Source organism: Poecile atricapillus, chromosome 24 (assembly GCF_030490865.1).
Source record: "Poecile atricapillus isolate bPoeAtr1 chromosome 24, bPoeAtr1.hap1, whole genome shotgun sequence".
NCBI classification, from domain to species: Eukaryota; Metazoa; Chordata; class Aves; order Passeriformes; family Paridae; genus Poecile; species Poecile atricapillus.
Window position 1 is genome coordinate 2,278,236 of NC_081272.1, and position 21,901 is coordinate 2,300,136.

Consider the following 21,901-nt stretch of genomic DNA (forward strand, 5'->3'; position numbering starts at 1 on the left):
AATTGTGTAATATACTGGAACATACATAAATGTATAGTGTGACTTAGGCAAGTTAATGCTGCTGCTGTGGCTTTGATTTTTGCATTTCTTGATGTGTAAGATTCTGCAGGCAATGACTGCTAATGCCTGTTTTGCATTTAATCTCTACATAATAAAAAGCCTAGTATTCAATGCACTCTGTTCCCGCTGTTTAAATAATAGAAAGTTAGCATTTAGATGTTCGTGTATGGGATACGGCATTTGTATTTTTGTTGTTCAAGGCAAGTTAAAAACAATTTTTCTGCTGCCGTGAAAGGAATTTTATTAACTTTTTTTATGTCTGGACATGAGTCAAATATTCTGTTTCATCACAGCACCTTGCTAAATGAAGAGTAACTACTGAAAAATATAAACTTTGCGGAAGAGCATGGAAAGAAAGTATGAAAAATCCCTGACATCATACGTGCAAGATAATTTGGTTGGTCTCTTTTTATTTTTCATTTCATTCTTATTTCTATAATAAATAGATTTTATCTTTCAGTGTTTAGAAAAATAAACAGGTATAACTGCTTCTGTTTTTTTCAAACAGGCTAAGGCAAAAGACCTTTCTCTCGATGCGAAGATTTCACCACGTATCGCTCTCGGGTAGGCACCTCTGCAGCTGCTGCTCGCTACAACTTTCTCCTGTGATTTCAGTCAGCTGCAGCTACTGAAATTTATTACTCAGATATTTTGAATTTCACAAAGCAGAAGGTTTACTATGGAAAACAAAAAGCGACCAGCAGGACAGCTCCGCCCGAACGCGGCGGCACCCGCCGCTCCGAGACGCTCGGGCCCCGCTCACGGCCGGCCGCGCTCCGCCGCCCTCCGCTCCGGACGGTTCCTGCCGCCACGGCTCGCCTTCTCCGCGGGGAGCTCCGGGGCCGCGTGTGGCACTGCCCTCGCAGGCTGAGGTGAGCCCCGGAACCGTCCCCGGCGGCTGGAGCGAGGCGGAGCGGGACTAGGGCCAGAGCCGCGCAAGGAAGGGAGCACAGAGAGCGGGACGGGGAGCACGGCCTGAGGGGAGCGGGGCCGCTCTGAGGGGAGCGCTGAGGGGAGCGGGGCCGCGCTGAGGGGAGCGCTGAGGGGAGCGGACCGCGCTGAGGGGAGCGCTACGGGGAGCGGGGCCGCGCTGAGGGGAGCGGGGCCTCGCTGAGGGGAGCGGGGCCGCGCTGAGGGGAGCGCTGAGGGGAGCGGACCGCGCTGAGGGGAGCGCTGAGGGGAGCGGGGCCGCGCTGAGGGGAGCGGGGCCTCGCTGAGGGGAGCGGGACCGCGCTGAGGGGAGCGGGGCCTCGCTGAGGGGAGCGGGACCGCGCTGAGGGGAGCGCTGAGGGGAGCGGGGCCGCGCTGAGGGGAGCGGGGCCTCGCTGAGGGGAGCGGGGCCTCGCTGAGGGGAGCGGGACCGCGCTGAGGGGAGCGGGGCCTCGCTGAGGGGAGCGGGACCGCGCTGAGGGGAGCGCTGAGGGGAGCGGGGCCGCGCTGAGGGGAGCGGGGCCTCGCTGAGGGGAGCGGGACCGCGCTGAGAGGAGCGCTGAGGGGAGCGGGGCAGCGCTGAGGGGAGCACTGAGGGGAGCGGACCGCGCTGAGAGGAGCGCTGAGGGGAGCGCTGAGGGGAGCGCTGAGGGGAGCGGGGCCGCGCTGAGGGGAGCGCTGAGGGGAGCGCTGAGGGGAGCGCTGAGGGGAGCGGGACCGCGCTGAGGGGAGCGCTGAGGGGAGCGGACCGCGCTGAGGGGAGCGCGGGCGGCGCGCGGGGCCGGCGTGCGGGGCGAGGCCCCGGGCGTTGCCGCGGCGCCGTCGCTCCGGTAACGGCGGAGAAGCGCTCGCGCCGTTAAAGCGCAGGGCGCAGGCGCGCGGCCGGGGCAGGCGCCGTGCGGCTTAGATGGCGCACTACAAGGTAGGGGGGAGCGCGCCGGCGTGGGCGCGGTGCCGCTCTCTGTGCCGGCTGCGCGGAGCGGCGGGCCGCCGACCGACACCGGCCCGGCCCTTCGTGCCGCCTCCGCGGCGGAGAGCGGGACCGGCCTGGGCCAAAGGGCCGCCTCCGCAGTCGAGGCGGGGCGCGCCGCCGATCTGACCTGTGGGCGTCCTCCCTCAGGCCGCGGACTCCAAGCGGGAGCAGTTCCGCCAGTACTTGGAGAAGTCGGGAGTGCTGGACATGCTCACCAAGGGTAAGTCTCCGGCTCACGTCGTGCCGCCCGAAGGGCCGGCGGGCGCTCTTCGTGGGCGTTGCGGGCGGGTGCCGGTCCTCTCAGGGCGTCCCTCCCGCGGAGCAGCTGCCGCCCTGCGCGGCGGTGTCGCGCTCGTCCCTCGGGCAGCCTTGCCGCTCTCCATCGGCTTCCCGCCTCGCCTCGCCGGTCGCTTTTTCTCCTCAGTCCGGCGAGGCGGCCGGCAGAAGAACTCGCCTGGAAAACTTGGTGCGGCGTGGCCTGGAAATGGAGTCCGAGCTGCGCGGCGGGGCGGTGCACGCCGGGAGAGGGCAGCGGGCCGCTGCAAATGTGCCCCGAGAGCTGCGAACCGTTCCCTCCTCGCACGTTCATCGTGTGGGGGGCGATTGTTAGAGGTGCGTGTAGAACGGGAAGGAGGGTCCTTTCCCCGTGCGTGCTGTGTTGGAGACCTGTCTTCTTCGGCCGAAGTGCTTCTTTCAGTGCGTGCTTTCGGTTAATTTCTTTTCTTTCAATGCGTGCTTTTCGTGTTATTCGTGTTTTCGTGTTATTCTGCCAGAGCTCCGCAGAGGAAGTCAGTGCTTAAGATGAAATAACAGCAAATATTATCTTAAAAAAACTTTAATTGTGTAAAACCCTTTATTGGATGGAGCTTCGTGCTTCTTCTAAAATGAATGAAACTAAGTTTTGGAATAATGACTCTCCATATCAAACTGGGAAAATGATGATGCTAAACTTGAGACGTGTGACTTGGTATCATTGAAATCCTTCTAAAATCTGAGAACCTTCGAATAATATGTGGCAAAAATCTGTTAATATTTCAGTTAATATTGAAAAAATAATATTCTGTTAATATTGAAAATATGCTGTTTAAAGAGGGAGCAGCAGATCTAGGATGTCAAGCGAATAGCTGCTGCACTAAGACTCTTGGCCTGGTGTGTGAGTACCATTTGATTTTTCAATTGTAATACCATCCTATGGGATGGCAAAACAAGTCTTTGAAGCAGTGAGGCAGGTTCATTTTGCTTTTAACTTAGGAGATACTTAGCTTAAAACCAGTTCGGCTGTGTCGTTTAGACATCTGAAACTAGCACATGGCCTCTGTGGGGAGCAGGGAGTGGTTATGTTTGGGAACTTTCTGAGTATTCATGTGACAGACTCCAGTAATGTTGTTATGTAGATGATAATTTTATTTAAGTTGTCGGGGTATTTTGTCTGGTGGTTTTGGCCATTAGAGCCCCCATCTGTAAAGATTGTCACCTAGCCATTTAGTAGCTATTTAGTTTTGTAGCTGTAGATGCTCAATGGAGGTTTGCTTATATGCTGAAAGTTATAAAACTGCTGATGTCTTGTGGTTCAAAGATGTAGCTTAAGTTGAAGTTTTATGAACAATATAGTGAGAATTTCAGTCTTACTGGCAAAAGCTAGTACTAGGATACATGTGGCACATCTAAAAAAATTTCAGGCCATTTTGTGTTCTGTGCTAGAATAGCCAAAGACTATGTGGGGTTAGGGATCAAGAAAACTCTTTAGTTGTTACTAGGTGGAATGCTCTGTCCCCTCTGATACAGCAGACTTGTTGCTTATGTCAAAATATATAGGTGAAAATCTTTTTAAATGGAGAAAATGCAACTTGTATGCTTTCTGACTGCTGATATGTGCTTTAAACACTTAGAGTTGCATGAACTTCTTGCAATTGTTGAATATTTTCTATTTGCAGTGCTGGTAGCCTTATATGAAGAGCCAGAGAAACCAGATAGTGCACTGGAGTATCCTTTTTCTTTGCTGTGACTTATTTATTGAGACTTCCTGCACAGTACTGCTTCTGACTCATGTGTGAACTGGATAGGCTCATTTCAAAGCCTTGCATTGAGAACATGGCTTTTATCAATGCACTTTACCTAATAATTGCATTTTCACAAGCTAAGAGAATCTGCCAGGAAGCAAGAGAATTGGGTATTTCAGTATGCCAGCAATTTTGAAGCTAAGATATAGGCCATTTCAGTGTGTTGTAGACCTGCAGCATTAGATTTGAGTACCTGCAGTGGCAATGGGTTTTTTCTGAAATTTGCTTCTTCACACTTCCTTTTTCTGTTGTTTTTTTGGTTGGGTTTTTTTTAAATACACAAAGAAAGGGGGAACTAGCATGTTTTGTTTCTCACTGTTTTTAAGCAGCCTACATTTTTGGGTATTGCTTCTTTTTTTTTTTTTTTTGTTATTTCTTTCAGTTCTTCAAAGAATCTGCAATTAAGAGAAAAGAAAAGAAGGGGGTAGTAACACATAAGAATTTGTACTGATATCTTGCTTTTGTATGTTTGTTTTTAAGGACTGTAGCTATGAAAAGCTCTCTTATTTTGGTAACTTTTTTCCTGTAGTAATGTCAATGGTTTACTGAAATTTTGGCCACGTGTACTGCAGTGTTAAATTCAACACAGGTGTTAAAACTAAAATGTAGTTATATAACTGAAGGAATACTTAACATCTAAATATCAGTTTTCTGAAGCATCATCTGGGAGCTTCAGCTCCTGAGAATCCGGAAATAGAGGCACTTCGCTTGGAAGTGGCAGAGATGAAAGAAAAATATGAAGCTGTGCTGGAAGAAAATAAAAAACTGAAAACCAAGGTAAAAGTCTACTTGGTGTTACTCTATAGTTCCATTTTACACAGTAAGAAAAATATTTTAATATACTTAGAGCTTTAGAGTAACTGATAGATGTCGTTGCACTGTTTAGCCTTATGACTGAAAAATGCTGATAGAATTCATTGTAGTAAAGATGATTAATTTTTATGGAATGCCTCTTACAGAATATAACATAAAATGTTGCTAAACTAGGGATTTTGTTTATTTAGGGAAAGTGTATTATGTCTAATATGTTGTATTGAGTCTGGTCTGGATGTGTTTAAGTTGTCTGATATTATGTAGATCATGCGTTCAGGACATTCTAAAAACAAGTAAGGTGTAATGTATCCATTATAAAGCCTTTCAAAAGGCAAATTGAAGCAGGAATATTATGTATTACTTTGTGTCACTTGGCATAGACTTACACATGGCAGGATTTTACACGGGCACTTAGATATTGTGGAACAATAATTTGTGTTTTTACCGAAAATGACACTGGTATTTATCTGAAACAACAGTGAATCTGAAGTGCTAGCTAGGGCAGGGCCATTCTTTAATGGGTCTGCAGGCTGTCTGATGAGAGAGCTCTGAGGTGTGAACAGCTTTCTTACAACACTGAAGAAGAAAATCCCTGAGATATTTAATCTGCAAGTAACCTGTGTGCTGCTGCAGGCGTCCATGCATTTGTTGAAAGAGGATGGTGGCTGTTACATGTGAATACCCCTGAGTTTTTACTGGGAGACAGCCACCTCATTTTAGTTCTGTGAGAAAGGATTCTTGGCCATTACCCCTTGTCCAGAGTGCCATCTTGCTGTCCTAGTAATTCTCCAGCTCCACTGTTACCCATTATGAGTCCTCAGCTATATGTGTTATTTTTTACTTGGAAATATGGCAAAGAACAGAATTTAGGCAGAGTAGCAATAGACCAGCCACTTGTTTTAGCAGACTTAAAAATGCAACTGATAGTAAGTAGACAGATGAGAGCAGAGTAATCTGGGTCTTTGTTTAGAAGTCTTTTCAAGAAGTCAGAGCTTGTTGCAGGAAAGTAAGACTTGTGTTGTTCATTGTTTAAATAATAACTCCTTTACATATTTTTCCAGTATTAGTGTATTTTGGTTTTTTTTGGTTCTTTCCTGTACAATGTAATACCCATTATTGTGACATACTGTAGAAGTTCACACAGCACGCAGGGAGGACACTACTATTTTCTTGTAGCAGTCCTCTAACATAAAATACATACCTTAATCTGAGCATTTATTGGGATCTGCTGCTGCATTCATCAGTGAATGCCAGATAGTTGTGTTTGTGTTGGGAAGAGGACAGGAAGTCAACACTTAGGTCCTTGATGGAAAAGAAAACTGACTTTGGGTTGTGTACTAGTTATCTGTTGTAGCAAAATCTACAACAACTAAAAAATGTGATTTTAGTGCTTCTTGTTAGTAGCAGAATGATTGCTGCAATCTACTATTGCTTGTAGGAAGGAACACATAGGTATTTTATTTATTATGTGTTTATTATTTTTAATTTTTATTGATGCTTTTTTATTTATTTTTATGTACTTTGCTTATTTTTAACACACTCTGCAGTCTGCAGAGGGGAGGAATCTTAACTGAGTAAACTGAACCAGCATATTTCAGAGAGATGGCCCTAATTCTTGAACTGTTTTTGAAACTTGAATTTATCTTTAATGCCACTGAGGATAAGTGAACAACTTAGTATCTTTGCTATACTCTCCAGAAAGCATAATGGAAACTAGAATGATTACAAGAAATAATGGGTTGGATACTATTGCAATGAGAATGACTGAGTGTTTCATTTAATCAAGTTTCAAGTTGAAAGCTTATAGGTCACCAGTCACTATCAACTGCTATTTCAGATGAAAGTACTTAAACACTGCTGGAATAAGAAACAGGGAAAAGTTAAGGGCAAGACATGTGCTTCCAAGTGCATTTAAAAATCCATCTTGTGCTGGCTGCATTGTTATACAGGGTGAGAAGTGGGTGTTTTGGGAGAAGGGTTATTTTATTGCCTGATTTGAAAATCCTTGTATAAAGATGAGTGAGTGAAAATGCACAAAGTAAATGGAACAAGTCCAGACCATACATTTTCCTTTACTTCTTAATATAGAGTGTTACATGAAATATTGTGACTAACTAAATTCCTTTCTTTAAATCCACAGCTGGCTCAGTATGAACCTCCTCAAGATGAGAAGCATGGTGAATAACAGTAGTTTTTCCTTTATTGCCTTGACTTAATAAAGGGCTTCCTGAGAAATGCGGTCTTTTGTGTGTGTGTGCGTGTGAACTCTGCATTGTCTACTTTGTTACTTGATCATCTTAAAGAAAGAATACATCACCATGAGCATGCAGATGCCGTGGCAACTGCTGAGAGCATACTGGCCAACGTTCTTGCTTTCTGTGTTGATGAAAAGGGGACAGTTATGATGAATTTAGATTACTGTGCTTGCCAACTTCATGTACTTCTCACATCGTGGTCAATGGTTCTGTTGAACTGCTGATTTGTCTCTTTGTTTTCTTTTAACTGAAAGAGGTGACATGACACTGATGGACCAACTGTAAATTAAAGCAGGACCTTCAAATTACTTTCTATGTTTGTACTCAGCACTGAGGAGAGACTTCTGCTGAAGCTGATAGGGTGACACTACTCAGAAGGGCATAAAATGAGCAAGTATAGTTAAATGGTGGATACAGCACAATGTTGAAATCCACTACCTACTGAACTTACACTTGAATTTGCCCGAGGTGTACTTCTTCCCATGCAGTTCGTGTCTCTGCTCCTATCTCAGAAACTGGGCTTTGAAGAGTTGATCCAGATATTGCCTGTACAGTTCTGAACATAATACAGAATTCTTATTTGTGATGAAAGTCCTTTGTAATTAGAGTGGCACGTGTAAGACTACAGTGTGGAGAGTTCTGCTTTCTGATTCATCTAACAGGGAAAATGAAATCCAGGTGGGGTGGGATGTGGGTGTGACTTTTGATTATTAATTCTGCCTATGTTCCCTCTCCCCTTTCCCTGAATTGGTTTCATGACTCTTCTGAAATGCAAAGTAGACCTTTATTAAAAAAAAATAAATAAATGCAGCTCTTTAAAATATTATTACTCTTTTATTTCCTGCCCTAAAGCTAGGTACTTTAAAGGCAGCTGATGACAGGAAAAATAAAGGGGAAATGAAATGCAGTAGTCATTTTATGTATTAGATTTATTGGCTGTTAGTCTGCAAAACCCATCTTAAAAATAAGGAAGTTAAACTATCTTGAAAATGTGGTAGGATAGATCAGAACTTTGTTAGTCATTGTAATCAAGGGCTAGTGAATGTAATAATTGCTTACCTTACTATTGTATCTATTGACCTGAGACCAGAAGAGAGATAAAATGAGGGGAAAATACTGTTTTAAGTCTATAAAGCATTAATTAGGAAAAAAACCGCCCTGAACCAACAATAAAGGCCAAGGCAAACAAGAAAAGCAAAAAAAAAATTCCCCAACCTCTGGAACAAAAAGGGCAGAAGAAATCTCCCTTGAATGTAAGACAGAGCATTGAGTTGCACCAGGTGGAAGTAGGGAGGGGGTAATGCTGTGGGAAAGGTATTGTCCAGTTGAAGGTGTTTTTGAGAAATGACTGCCGTGTCTTGCTAAAGAAGCAGCGAGGCAGCTCAAGGTGTTGGTCGAGCCATCACAGGGCATGTGAGCTGTCGGGTGCCAGGGAATTAACGCAAACATCCAGTTTTCATAACTATATTAGCTTCCCTCTGAAAACACTTGGATGTTGCGAACCTTAAATTAGGATTGTGACGAAATAACAAATATTTGTTAAAACTTCAGCTCCGTGCCTGCTTGCACCAGGGCTGCTAGAAGAAAATTAATGACACTGTCTAATGAAGACTCTTTCTTCGCAAGGTAACGTTTTCTTAGGGGCCGGCTGTGTTTGCGCCTGGCGGGGCGGGAGCGGCGGCCTCTCTGCGGAGCCGCTCCGGGGCTGCGATCGGCCGCGCGCTCCGCCCGGGGCCGCGCGCTCCGCCCGGGGCCGCGCGCTCCGCCCGGGGCCGCGCGCTCCGCCCGGGGCCGCGCGCTCCGCCCGGGGCCGCGCGCTCCGCCCGGGGCCGCGCGCTCCGCCCGGGGCCGCGCGCTCCGCCCGGGGCCGCGCGCTCCGCCCGGGGCCGCGCGCTCCGCCCGGGGCCGCGCGCTCCGCCCGGGGCCGCGCGCTCCGCCCGGGGCCGCGCGCTCCGCCCGGGGCCGCGCGCTCCGCCCCTCCCGCTCACGTGCGGCGGCGCCGTCAGGTGACTCGGGTCGTCTGACCGGAGGCTTCCTACCTCGCTGGCCGGCCGGGCCAATCGGCGGCGCGGAGCCTGACAGCGGCCAATCGGGGCCGGGCTGGGCCGGGGCGGGCTGGGCTGGGCTGGGCTGGGCTGGGCTGGGCCGGGCGAGCAGAAGGAGGCCCCGGGACGGGCGCTGGCGGGCGGCGGGCTCGGGCGGACATGGCGCTGCAGTTCGGCGGGGCGGGCGCGCCTGGCACAGCCGAGGAGCCGGCGCTGGTGGGGGGGAGCTTCGGGGCTGCGGACTCGTTCCCCAAGGACTTCGGCTACGGGGAGGAGGAGGAGGAGGCGGAGCTGGAGGGAGGCCCGGGGCCCGGTGGGCCCGGGGGCGGCGCGGGCGGGCCCGGCGGCGGCGCGGGCGGGGCGGACTCCAAGCCGCGGATTCTCCTCATGGGGCTGCGGCGCAGCGGGAAGTCTTCCATCCAGAAGGTGAGGGGCAGCCGGCGGCTTCCCGCCCCTGCCTGCCGCGCTGCCTCTCCGGCGCCGAGCTGGTTCTCCCTGCTGTGCTGCTGTTCGGGCAATTCCTACTTTTTATTGTGGGCCCAAGTGGCGAAGTTGGAGCGACGGGAGCCTCCTGCTTAAAGACGTTTACTTTCCAGAATGGACTCTGATCATCTGCCCTAGAGAGGAAGGTTGTGTAGCATAGGTCGTAGCGTTTGTATTTCTTCACTTTTAAAGCTTCAGAAGTAAAAAGTGAAGAGACCGGTGTGAAATTTATCACGAGGTGTTTTCTTACGTGGTACAGGTGTGTGGTATTTAGCTAGTGCTTCCACTGGGAAGAAGATTGGAGCTGTTGTGCTGCCCTTTGATGCTTTGAAGGAGACTTCTGCTTTTGTCGAGTAGAAAGACAGCCTCTAGTTTTCTTTAGTTTGCTGGACGGATTAACCGAGAGTCACTTGTCAGGGAGGAAATACAGCAGTTCCGGTGCCTTAGGTTTGTTGGTGGCTTTGTGAAGTCACTAGTGTTTCTTAATAAAAATAAGACAAAACTAACTTTTCATTTGCCACGTAGCTCAGTAGAATTGTAGCACTCAGAACAATCTTTGCTCCTCAGTGCGAATTTTATGTTTGCAGTCCCTCTTGTGAACTTCTCAGGTGGTATTTTTATGGGAAGATGTTACTAGTGAAATTCGTGAGTCAGCGCTAGACTTAAGGGCCTCAAATTTGTTTCAGATGCAAGTGTGAAAACCTGCAGAGATTTCTGTAAAGGTTTTGTGCAGAGAAGCCTTTTTGGACATTGCAGTATAGCAGGTATGCATCTGCTTCTTTTAGCAATCTTGTGCAGACTCCTTGGTAATCCATAGACTGCAGTAAACCAATGAGTTCTAAGCTAATTTCAGACTGTTAGTGAGAAATCTTTTCCATTGTGCTATGCTGAAATACAGTGGTAGACTGGATTGTTGTTGCTTTTTAGCCTTAGCAGTTATTTCTCATTATTTAGGTTAAATGCTCCCACTGTATGTGCAAATGTACTGCTTTCACTGAAAGCCTTTTTCCATCTCTTTTAGTCATGTGAATGGTATTCGTTGTAGAGTCTTATTAGAGATCTTATTGTATTATCCACTTCTGAAAAAACTGAACCCTAAAAGCTAGAGGAAGACAGTAACTCCAAATTGGAGGTAGATTTTAAGAAATTACAAGTCTCTTTATAGATGTAGCTTTTGGACTTTTTTTATGGCCAGGATTGGTAGTCTGCAATTCTTTGTGGGTCTATTCCAGTAGTTGTAAAGGAAAGGAATAGTGTCATGTTGAATATGCAATTAGAGGATGTAGAATTTATCTTTTGCCAATCTTACTTAGGAATTGGAGGCTGTAATTCTGGTACCTAGGAGCTCATTGTGATGCTGCCTGAGCAAACTCTAATCAATGAATTTCTTATTAAACTATGTCCCTGCTCTTAAATCTCTCTAATTTGACAATGGTCATACCCAGACCAAACCCTTCTGTCTGGGCACTAGCTGTTGATCCCCTTGCCAGAAAATAGGGGTATATGCAAGATAAACACTGTATTGGGGAAAGCATTGGCTTTGTGATTATCTAAAAATTTCTGTGAAAAACATGAATTACTAAATAATTTTATGCTTCTACTGAGAGCAATATTGACAAGAAAAAGCCATGGTTCTAGGGAGGGACTCTTTTTTCCCCTTTGGTCAATTGTATTTGGTCACCAGTATTTTCTATGCTGGTGTAACCTATGAATATTCATTAGCAAATTGTAGATAGATTTTAGGAATGTGGTGATTACTTCAGTTCATAAACAAATTTTTGTGCAGACTTGCATAACTGGACTTACTGTACTGATGTAATAGGAAACTGGAAAGAGTTCAGGTGGAGAACATCAATCTGATGAAGTGTGCTATTTTGGGAAAAAAGGAAAAAGGAGGTGACAGTGTTGCTTCCCAGACACTTATCAGCTTTAAATTGAATTTACTAATTCTGTCCTGCTCTTGTGGGAGATGCTGAGTTCCAAAAGAAATGTTAATTTCAGAATACTTTAAAACTATGCTGCAAACCTGGAAGAATGCAGTACAGCTGCTATGTATCTAGAACTATTCTTACTTCTCCATGCAAATGTCCTGCTGTTTAAAACCTCATTTAGACCCTGGCCTCTTAAGATGTTTTGCCCAAGGAAATAAATTCTTTCCCTCAACCTTAAAAGTCTAGGCTGAAGTATTCCTTTGAACCTCACTAAACTTTACTGGGTGTGGAGCTGTTTGTCTTGCAGGTTATTTGAGTTTGTGCATCAGATCCCTAATGGATGACTTCTGTAACTGTATGAAACACTTGAAGAAACCAAAATTACCAAGTTTACAGTGCCTGTTATGAAGTTTTTAGGTTTACCAAGTGCTGTATATGAAACTCCTTTATTCTTTGCAGTCCCAGTGTGTGACTGCATTGTTTGGAGTACATTGTTTGGAGTAACTTTGATATTGTCTAGTTGAGTTGTATTAGCACAGCGTTCTCTGTTGACACTGTTTTTGCAACAGGCTGCTTTTGCTGGTTCTGTAAAAGGAAGGGCTAAAATCCCAGTGGGGCTTTTTGTATTCTAGCAATGAGTGTGTTTGTCATCCTGCAGCTAAACTGTTTTTACCAACTAGTGTGAAATCCTTCATCCTTTCTTTAGTGAACTTTCACAGGAAGTTCCACCTACGTATGAAGAATTGCTTATTTACTGTGTGGATGCCTGAGCCTTGGAATAGGCTGCCCAGAGAGGGTGGATCAGATGACCCCACTGCGCTGTCTTCCAAGCTTACCCATTCTGTGATTGTCTACTCAAAAGAGTTGTGAATAGATGACAAACTACCTAGCTGTTTGCATCTCTGAAACTGAGATGTTATTTCTGTATGCTCCTTCTGTAGTTTAGGAACCATCTGATTTTATTGTGTTTTAACACTTGACACCAGACGAAAAGCAAAGTTCCCTTTAGGAATTTCTAAGACTGGAAAGTAAAGGTTCTTAAAAGCTTGCAGTTACTTAATTAACTAACTTTGTATCAGATCTGAATATAACAGAATTTGAAAACACAGTGCTAGCATTGCAGGGTAAGAAAGAAAGAATAACTTGGATGTCTGTGTCTTCAGCCAGTAGTGTTATTTGGACTTGTGAAAACATTCAACTGTGTTCAGTTGCTTGGTTCTTTTAGGGGGTAGGTAATTTCCTTAGTTAATGCAGGAAGCTGTCTATTTACCAAAAGAAAGCTGTACATTTTAGAATGGATAAACCTATTTGTAGAATTAAAGTCACAAATCTTTCACTAATTTCTTCTAATAAGGTAAAATCTAGACTATTATTTGTGTTCTTTTAACAGGTGGTGTTTCACAAAATGTCTCCCAATGAGACTCTGTTCTTGGAAAGTACCAACAAAATCTACAAGGATGATATTTCCAACAGTTCATTTGTAAACTTCCAAATATGGGATTTTCCTGGACAGATGGACTTTTTTGATCCAACATTTGATTATGAGATGATCTTCAGAGGAACAGGTGCTCTAATATATGTTATTGATGCCCAGGTAAATACAAATCACAAGGAAGTTTTATTTTTGCTTTTTGTGCGAAAGGAATGATTGAGAGGCCAGTAATTTATATTTTTAGATAAGTTCATAAGGTTTCTGCTGTGTATGAAGAGATACATTGGCATTCTGACTTCTGGTGTGTGGTTTTATTTTGATGAAGTGACTGGACATATGCTGCTGGTGGGAGAGTGGAAAAAGGCTCATATTCTGAATTTAGATGCTTTGTAGTAATAGTGAGAACCTGCTCACCTAGATGGTCTGAATTATCCCTCCTATTATTCTGCTCTGGAGTTCAACTAATAACAGCACACTTCTGACCTCAGTTTCTAGTATTGGTACCACTGGGTCTCTGGTAGCTTCTAATAAACCTAGGAATTGCACCATGGGAGGTTACCTGGTTGTTAGGACCATCTTGGATGTGATCTTGGAGATCACTGCTGCCTTGTGCTGGAGTTGAAGTGTGACCCACCTTTTGCTCTGAAGGTTTTGTGTAGCTGAGCCTTGTGTAGCTAATGAAACTTAATTGGCATAAAGAATCTAAGCTTCTTGGATTTATGACACATCAAGGTATTCTCTTCTCCCACAGCTCTGTTTAGTTACAGAAGTGAAGTTCTTGCACTGAATTATTTTGTCTTTGTGCAGAATGGAATAGTTATGAGGCAGAAACTTTGTCATTCACTCCTGCCAAAACTGATTTACAGGATGACTACATGGAAGCTTTAACAAGACTCCACATTACAGTTTCAAAAGCCTACAAGGTCAACCCAGAAATGAACTTTGAAGTTTTTATTCATAAAGTTGATGGTTTATCAGATGACCATAAAATAGAAACTCAGAGGGATATTCATCAGAGGGCTAATGATGATCTTACAGATGCTGGGCTTGAAAAACTTCACCTTAGGTGAGTTAAAGACTGGCATATGTGATTCATACTGTTGCTGATATGCATACAGATTAAAGGCTTTTAGATGTAATACTGGAACAACTGGAGCAAGGTCTGGGTAGTTTAATGTTGAACCAACTTGTATTAAGATACACTGCTGAATTTATGGACAAGCCTCAGCTGTTAGGCTGACTGAAAAAGAGGCAGGCTACTGTATCAGATTCCAATCCCAGATTTATCCATACTCGGTGAGAATTGAAAGTCTTTCTCATTCAGTGTAACAGCTTTGTAACAAATTTGCACACATCGGCTGGAGGGGCGGGGAAAAGAGAGGGGAACCTCTCTGCCTTCCAGTCCTGACTTGCACTGGCTTTTCCCTGTGATTAGTGTCATTGGTTCTAAAAGCTTAATCTGTTACTTGAGATTTGGCTCACTTTTAAGGTATCTTCTACAAACACCTTTAAAGCAAGCTATCTTTTCTCTGGTTTTGTTGTTCTTTTGATTCTTGTGGAGCCAGTATGTTATTGTGGAAAAAGTGGAAGGCTGGGAATGGGACTGGAAGAACTCTAATTAAGCATTTTTACACCTTTGTGATAAGCATTCTCTGGGCTAAATGTGTTCTAACAGTGTTCAAATTTGGTCTCTCATCTCTTGAGGATGGGGAAAATCTGTTTCCAGCTGCTCAGAACTTAGATTCTTTGTGCAATGTCCATACATATTTGTGATATAGGCATCCCTAACAAAATAGCAGGCCTGAATGTTAGAAAACAACATCAGCATTTCTATTGCAATTCTGAAATACTCTTGAATCTTTTTGTTTTTTCTTTCTTTGCCCTCCCTCCTCATCTCAGCTTTTATTTGACCAGTATCTATGACCATTCAATATTTGAAGCCTTCAGTAAAGTGGTACAGAAGCTCATTCCACAACTGCCAACCCTGGAAAATCTACTTAATATCTTCATATCAGTAAGTGTTCATCTAACAGAACTTTGAATGAAATATGCAGAATGGTAAAGCAAGTTCTTCTGCTAAATATGGCTGGCTAGATTTGGGTGGCACTCATGTAGGTGTGCTCTGCTGACCTGGTTTTCTATATTAAAAGCTCTTCACCACAGCTAAATTGTACTGGTGTGTGCTTTGTGGGGTTTCTCTAAATATTGACAAAGTGTAGTTTGCCTGGTTATAACAGCTGATGGAAGTTTCCTGCCAGCAGAGTATACTGATTACTTTGCTAAGGCACTTAGTAGTCTAATGTAGCAGTACTGGCAAGAGATTTTTTTGATAATATGAACTTGGCCTTGGACTTAGCTGTTTATTTCATATGACCTGTGAGACTTTTGTCCTTATTCTTTTAGTGTTTGCATTCCTTATGGAATTAGTGTCATAGAAATTTGCTGCTCTTTACTTTTAATCAAACAAAAATATCACCCTAGAGACAAGTCCGTTTCATTTAAGCTGTCTGTGAGGCTGTTGCAGGCATGTGGAACAGAGATAAAAACATTTCTATCCAGGAGGAGCTGTGCATTTAGACATGTCACCCCATGCTACCATATAATGCTTGTTTGGTAGAGGACTGTTTGTAATAACCTGGCCTAGTGGATAAAGGGGATGTTGACCTTGCTCAGTGCCATGAGGATGTGGAGTGTAATCCTGATGCCAGAAGGATTGTGTGGATGTCCTCAGGACACTATTCAGACTAGCTAGGGAGAGATAAGGAATGCTTCAGGTGCATAAATAGAAAAGAAGCTTTGTCAGTAGTGTATATGTGGTAAATTGAACCACAGAAGGCTTCTGAACTTTGTATGAGCACATGCAGTTCACCAAAGTGCTCAGTTACAAATGGCACTGTGATTTTCCATAGTCAATATGTGGTACTTTTCATGGATTTTTAACTTCAGAAGCTGACTTAGCTACTCTGTGTGTTAAACTGCATGGCAAATGCTTCATGCAGAAGCTGAACTGCCAAGATACTACAAGCATAAAATTTAAGAGTCAGCATATTACTATGAAATATCTCATCTCTAAGCCCAGTCCCTTAGGGGGATGTGAATTATGACTCTTCCAGTGTTAATAGAAACACAGAAAATTAAATTGCTGAATATGGATTCTGGAAGCATAGTAAAATGTAACCTTAATAATGATTAGCTAAATAATAAACTGAAAAGAATTGTAACAGTCCCCAGCTTTATTTTTGTCAGCTATGTGATGTTTATATGTACTATGGCAACAATGGTATTGTATTTATAAAGTATATGCTCTAAATCTTGAATCTGTCTTAAGCCTCTAAATTGCTTATATTTAAACCATTTTCTGCTACTAAGAATGTGAAAATGTATGAATTCTACATGAGATTTTAAAAATCCAGTTATTTAAAAAATTAATCTGAATTCTTTCTCTTTCTGAAGAATTCAGGCATTGAAAAAGCTTTTCTCTTCGATGTAGTCAGCAAAATCTACATTGCAACAGACAGTTCCCCTGTGGACATGCAGTCATATGAGTTGTGCTGTGACATGATTGATGTAGTGATAGATGTTTCCTGTATATATGGGTAAGTGATGAATACTCTTAGGGGAAAAAAAAAGTCCTCAGAAGGTGTAGAATAGGCTGCAAACTGTGCATTTGGTGCTGGCTTTGTCATGCACCAAAATGCTATCAATTTGTTTTAGAGCACATTGGTTCTGTGAGTAACTAAAATAAATCTAAATGATTTGGCAGCATTTATACTTGGTTTGTTTCCCTCCAGTCATGGCCCTATAGTTATCTGACAATTGTAGAAATTGTGTTTCATGTAAAATCTGAATACTGCTGTGTCTTGTTTGGCATGGTGGATGCAAGTACATAAATACCTGCAAATAACTGGGGTCAATATCGTGCCATAATTGTAACTTGCAGTGACATTGTTCTGAGACTTGCTGCAGTCTGAACAAAATAACATTTGTGAGCTCAACTCATCTCCTCCTTTCTATGAGGGATGCTTATAGTGCTTATATTTCACAATTTACAGCAGGATTATACTTCCCACTGACTTCTGAAGTGGTTCTGCAGAAGTGCTAACTTACCTTAGAACTTAACTTACCTTAGAACTTAACTTACCTTAGAACTTAACTTACATTAATCTTAGTGATTGTAGCCTGGAAAATGCAGTGCTACCAAGAAAGTACCACAGCATTTAATGGTCCGTCTCCTGATGGATTGATCCATCCCTGATCCAGGGTTGTGTAACTGTTTGGTTTGGGGTTTTTTTCAGGAGTAACTTGTGATACATCATTTGTGTCTATAGTAATTTAACTAACATTAATAACTTGGAGGTAGAAAACAGCATCCTCATCTCTTCTTGTAAATGCAGGCTGGTTTAGCTTAAGACCAAAATGTGTCCTGCTCCATGTTGCATCCTCTGCCCCAGCCTCACTAGTTAAGCCTTTGTATTAATTTACCAGAAGTGATTCCACTGAGATGTCACTCCATTGACACCAAAAGAATTCACACTGGTAGCTTGTTCTTCTCTGCTCATCTGTGATAGACAGTATCTAATAAAATCTAATCTAATAAAATATCTATAATGACTATCTAATGAAAGCCTCTGCTCTGTTTAGGTCTGGCTTTCCTGAGAAACTTAAGGTTTTACTCACTGATAGTATTAAGACCTGCATTGCAGGTTCTCCATTTGCTTAGTTCAGTGTGAGTAATATTCTTCTAACTGCATTTGACAGCTATTTGCCTTGGAAGTTAAATATGTATGCCTATTAGATTATGCCTTGTGTTAACTTGTTCTTTTTTAGGTTAAAAGAAGATGGCACTGGAAGTGCTTATGATAAAGAGTCAATGGCAATTATCAAGCTCAATAACACAACAGTCCTGTACTTAAAGGAAGTAACAAAGTTTTTGGCATTAGTTTGTATTCTTAGAGAAGAGAGTTTTGAGCGCAAAGGTAAGAACTTCCACGCCATTGAAAAGCTTTTATCTAGTATTTTTTTATCAGCTGTAAAATATTAATATGACTTTTCAAGTCACCTTGATTTTTATGTGACTAAATTTGTGTAGTTTCTTACAGGGGGATTTTTTTTTTTATTTCTTGGAGATGGAGATAATGAGGTCATATTTCCAAATTTGTGAATCATCACTTTAATCACTGTCCTCCTGCCAAAGTGACTTGTGTAGCTGACGTGAGCTGTGTCTCTACCATCTGTTCTAGTGGAATTAGTAGTCCCTTTACCTACTGTTTGATCATCAATATACTCCTTGCATTCCAAATGAGTACCTTTTTATCACAAACTGAGACAGTCCAAATAAATACTAGCAAAATAAATAAGTCCAAATAAATACTTAGCATCATATACTAAATCTTCTGTGTCCAAGTTTATACTGAATAAGTAGCAGAATACCTATTGGTTAAATTTTATATTGATTTTGAAGCTCTGTTTACATAAATATGCCAATTTGAACACAGTTTTTCCTCTCCTTGACAGGTTTGATAGACTACAATTTTCATTGCTTCCGCAAAGCCATTCATGAAGTTTTTGAAGTAGGTGTTGCCTCCCACAGGATCTGCAACCATCAATCAAGCACCTCAAATATGAAAGCAGTGACTCACAATGGCACACCTAGGAATGCAGTCTAGAGGAAAGCTAAAGACCTTGGATAGACTTGTCAGCTCTTCACTCCAAAGTTTTGTGGAACAAGAGAAGAGTAGTCTGAAAGCCTGAAGTATGTTTCAGAGGAGAGAGGTCCTAACTGTGGAACAGCAGATTGTAACTCGTATTGGGCAACTGAAACTACTGTGAAAATACTTTGAGGCCAGTGGAGTTAGAAATGCCAGTTTGAATTCAGCTGTGTTGCAAATGCAGTAGGTTTTCAGTTTGGAGTCCTCTTTTAACAGCCTGTGTCTGACTGATTGCCTGGTCAAAACTTACAAACAATTGAGTTGGGTTTTGTGTGAAACACTGAACAGTCACTTACTTGCTTAATTTTTTAAATTTTTGTTTAAATTAATCTGTAGGATATTCTCTTTTGTTTAAGTTTACCTCCTGTCATGCAAAAACAAAATTGGTGTTATTAAGGCTTGTGAAACGCAGGCTTTTTGCTTGCTGAGGCTGGTCTCACAAATCATTCCATTAAGTAGTTCTTGTTCTTGCTGGTGTGCTCATAGTTCCCATGAATTCTGTGCTTGTTAAGTGGATGCAAGATAGAGAGCCCTGTTCTAGTGATCATGTGTTTGGTTAGAGAACTGACCTGGAGCTTCATTTTAAGAGATAGTGATACTTTGCTTTCAGACCACACTTCTTGGTATGTCCTCTTTGATGGAAGGAAAGGATTAAAATCAGAAATAAACTACCTGCTCTCTTTTGCAAAAACATGGATGTCATAAATCTGTGTGATTAATCCTATTCATGAAACAACTGCATGGCTAACTAAACTGAAATGTCTGCCATCTGTTGGAATAAAGCAGCCACTTTCAGCTATTCCCAAGCAAAGAAAAGACAAAGTTACTGAGTTTTGATGGTGGATCTTTTTCCACTCTCTGACTGATAATCAATACAATTCCTAACAAAATGTGAGGGTGTTATCTGTGCATGGCAATTAAGTTCACTGTGCCATAATTTACTAATAGTACTGGACTTTGAAAGTACATTGATTCTGTACTATGACAAACACCCTCTTGTTTGTCGCTGTGCAATCTGACTAGAATAGTGGTTTTTCTGATTTTGTAAATTCTGCTGACTTTCATACTATGGGCAGTATATGTAAATTCTTTAATTTATTGGTATTAGTACTGCAGATGTCATTCTGTACACCAGCCTTGCTGTGCAGGAAGCCCAGCCACTGGCCCATAAAGACCTTGCCTCCTTTTACCTGTCCCTATGTGTGTATAGGTGTTGCAAAGCCATTGGACCAACTCTACAAGTCCCACTATAAAAGTTTCTGCAGGAAGAATTAATTGAAGTGATCTCTGCAAGAGGTGTATTTATGTGGTCAGAAATAACCATGGGACTGCTTCTGTGCTTATAGTATGAACTTCCATTGATCTATGTAAAAATGAATATACATGCATTAACATTGGAGTGTATGCACATACTGTGTAAATGGGTTTTTTACAGCAGGAAACTGGAATTCAAGCGCTCTACGTCTGTTCTCTTAAATCTAGGCTGAGCCCCTTTTTGCTAATGGAACTGCAGAGCTGTTTTTTAAGGAAGTGCTGCAGGCTCATAAGATTGGGTTCTGTAGTTTTCAAGCACTATCACAGTTCAGATTCTGAAGGTAAGAGAAGTAATTGGCAAAATAACAGGAAGAATGAATCCCCATTTGTGCAGTGAGTTTTCCATGTTCTAAGTACATGCGTATGTTCTCTTTCTTTTCACCCACTACAGGATTTTGTGCTAATAAAATGAAATCAAAAAGTCAAACTGTAACACTATTGTTTCTGCTTGTCTTTATAGACAAAAGTCTATAAAGGCCTGTGTGGTTAAGCAAACTTTTAAAAGCCATGTTATCTTTATGGTATACTTAAAAAAAGTTAAATACCACATTTCCATTTAGTCAGCCTTAGCTTTCATCTTAATTAAAAGCTGACTCAGAATTGAATACTCAGTTTTCAGGTGATGACGCTAGACAGTAAAGGCATACAAATGATGGGGTGACTTGTCCTTTTCATTAATAGAGAGCTTTAGATTGTGTTCTGAACTTCTGTCTTCTGGTGTGCATGTTGTGGTGGCTTTCTGTGTTTTGATTTGTGGGTTTTTTGGTCATTTACCTTTTTCTTGGATAGTTGCACCTACTAAAGGTAAATGGTGGCATCTCAAAAAATAATACTGCCATTTTCACTATTACCTGCACAATATTAGCTCTAAAATTTAAATTTGTCTCTATCAAGGAGTACAGTATTTCTTTAGTTTACTGAACTAAGTCAGATGGTGCTATACAAGGAGAGTGTTAATAACCTGTTGCTGCTTTAGTGAGACAGTTTTTGGCTTCTGAAAATTCTATGGTTCCAGGGAGGAGGAAGGATAGGAGGAAGGATTGTTTTCTTCCTTGTGCAGGAACTTCTTCCTGTGCTGACCTGCTGCAGGGAGAGATCCTATTAGAGAAAAGGGAAGGCAGTATCACAGTATCTCCAATAAAAGCACTGAACTTGTAGAGGAAGCCGTCAATCTGGGCTTCACTTTTCTGCCTTTTTTTTTCCTGTTTTTCCTCCTCTGAACCTGTAATGGTGTGGGTGTTCTGCGATCTTTTTTTGCAAACTGAGGCCGTGTGCTCTTAAGAACCGTGCTCACAGGGGAGGGCATAGGCAAAGTGGTAACCCATCTGCCCAGAGAAGGAATAAAGTTTCTTTCTGTTGAAGAATAAAGCAGTCCCTTGCCAAGGTACCTTTCAAAGCTTTGCACTGTTGGGCACCGGGCGTTGCTGTTGGCTGGCTCAATTTCTCCTTGGAACTACGCCAGCTGTAGCAGAGGAGAGGCATGGAGGGAAAGGCCAGGCCTGGGAAGAGGGGGCAGAGTAATCCAAGGCAGTACCTCTGCTTGGATTACCTGTCTCTGAAGGTCTAAATAGGCGCATCCTTTGGCTGGAAGACACAGCCAAAACTCCCTCCTCGTTCTGTCTTGTGTAGTTCAGCTCAGCTCAGCTCGGCCCCGGCTGCTGAGGGGAGGGTCCGGGAGGGCTCGGGGCCGGTTCGGGCGGGCTCGGGGAGGGCTCGGGTCGGGTCCGGGAGGGCTCGGGGCCGGCTCGGGCGGGCTCGGGGCCGGTTCGGGCGGGCTCGGGGCCGGTTCGGGCAGGCTCGGGGCGGGTTTGGGCGGGCTCGGGGCCGGCTCGGGCCGGGCTCGGGGAGGGCTCGGGCCGGGTCCGGGCGGGTTCGGGCCGGGTCCGGGCGGGCTCGG

The 21,901-nt window shown here is 43.5% G+C and overlaps 2 protein-coding genes across 2 annotated transcripts; both read left to right on the forward strand.

Annotated features, from left to right (window-relative positions):
- The first annotated feature begins 1,766 nt into the window (after nt 1–1,766).
- MYCBP (MYC binding protein) lies at nt 1,767–7,071 on the forward strand. Its single transcript, XM_058856279.1, has 5 exons — nt 1,767–1,912; nt 2,111–2,183; nt 3,898–3,946; nt 4,671–4,800; nt 6,977–7,071. Exons 1-5 carry the CDS (start codon nt 1,898–1,900, stop codon nt 7,019–7,021), a joined length of 312 nt encoding a protein of 103 aa, XP_058712262.1. The 5' UTR covers nt 1,767–1,897; the 3' UTR covers nt 7,022–7,071.
- A 2,163-nt stretch (nt 7,072–9,234) lies between these two features.
- RRAGC (Ras related GTP binding C) lies at nt 9,235–21,332 on the forward strand. Its single transcript, XM_058856485.1, has 7 exons — nt 9,235–9,562; nt 12,941–13,144; nt 13,849–14,048; nt 14,882–14,996; nt 16,436–16,578; nt 17,810–17,958; nt 18,497–21,332. Exons 1-7 carry the CDS (start codon nt 9,296–9,298, stop codon nt 18,646–18,648), a joined length of 1,230 nt encoding a protein of 409 aa, XP_058712468.1. The 5' UTR covers nt 9,235–9,295; the 3' UTR covers nt 18,649–21,332.
- The last annotated feature ends 569 nt before the right edge of the window (nt 21,333–21,901 follow it).

Coding starts and splice junctions, on each gene's coding strand:
- MYCBP (XM_058856279.1), top strand. Junction 2,184..3,897: donor GCTGGACATGCTCACCAAGG/GTAAGTCTCCGG, acceptor TTCTATTTGCAG/TGCTGGTAGCCTTATATGAA. Junction 4,801..6,976: donor ATAAAAAACTGAAAACCAAG/GTAAAAGTCTAC, acceptor TTAAATCCACAG/CTGGCTCAGTATGAACCTCC.
- RRAGC (XM_058856485.1), top strand. CDS start 9,296: ATGGCGCTGCAGTTCGGCGGGGCGGGCGCGCCTGGCACAGCCGAGGAG. Junction 14,997..16,435: donor TACTTAATATCTTCATATCA/GTAAGTGTTCAT, acceptor CTCTTTCTGAAG/AATTCAGGCATTGAAAAAGC. Junction 16,579..17,809: donor GATGTTTCCTGTATATATGG/GTAAGTGATGAA, acceptor GTTCTTTTTTAG/GTTAAAAGAAGATGGCACTG.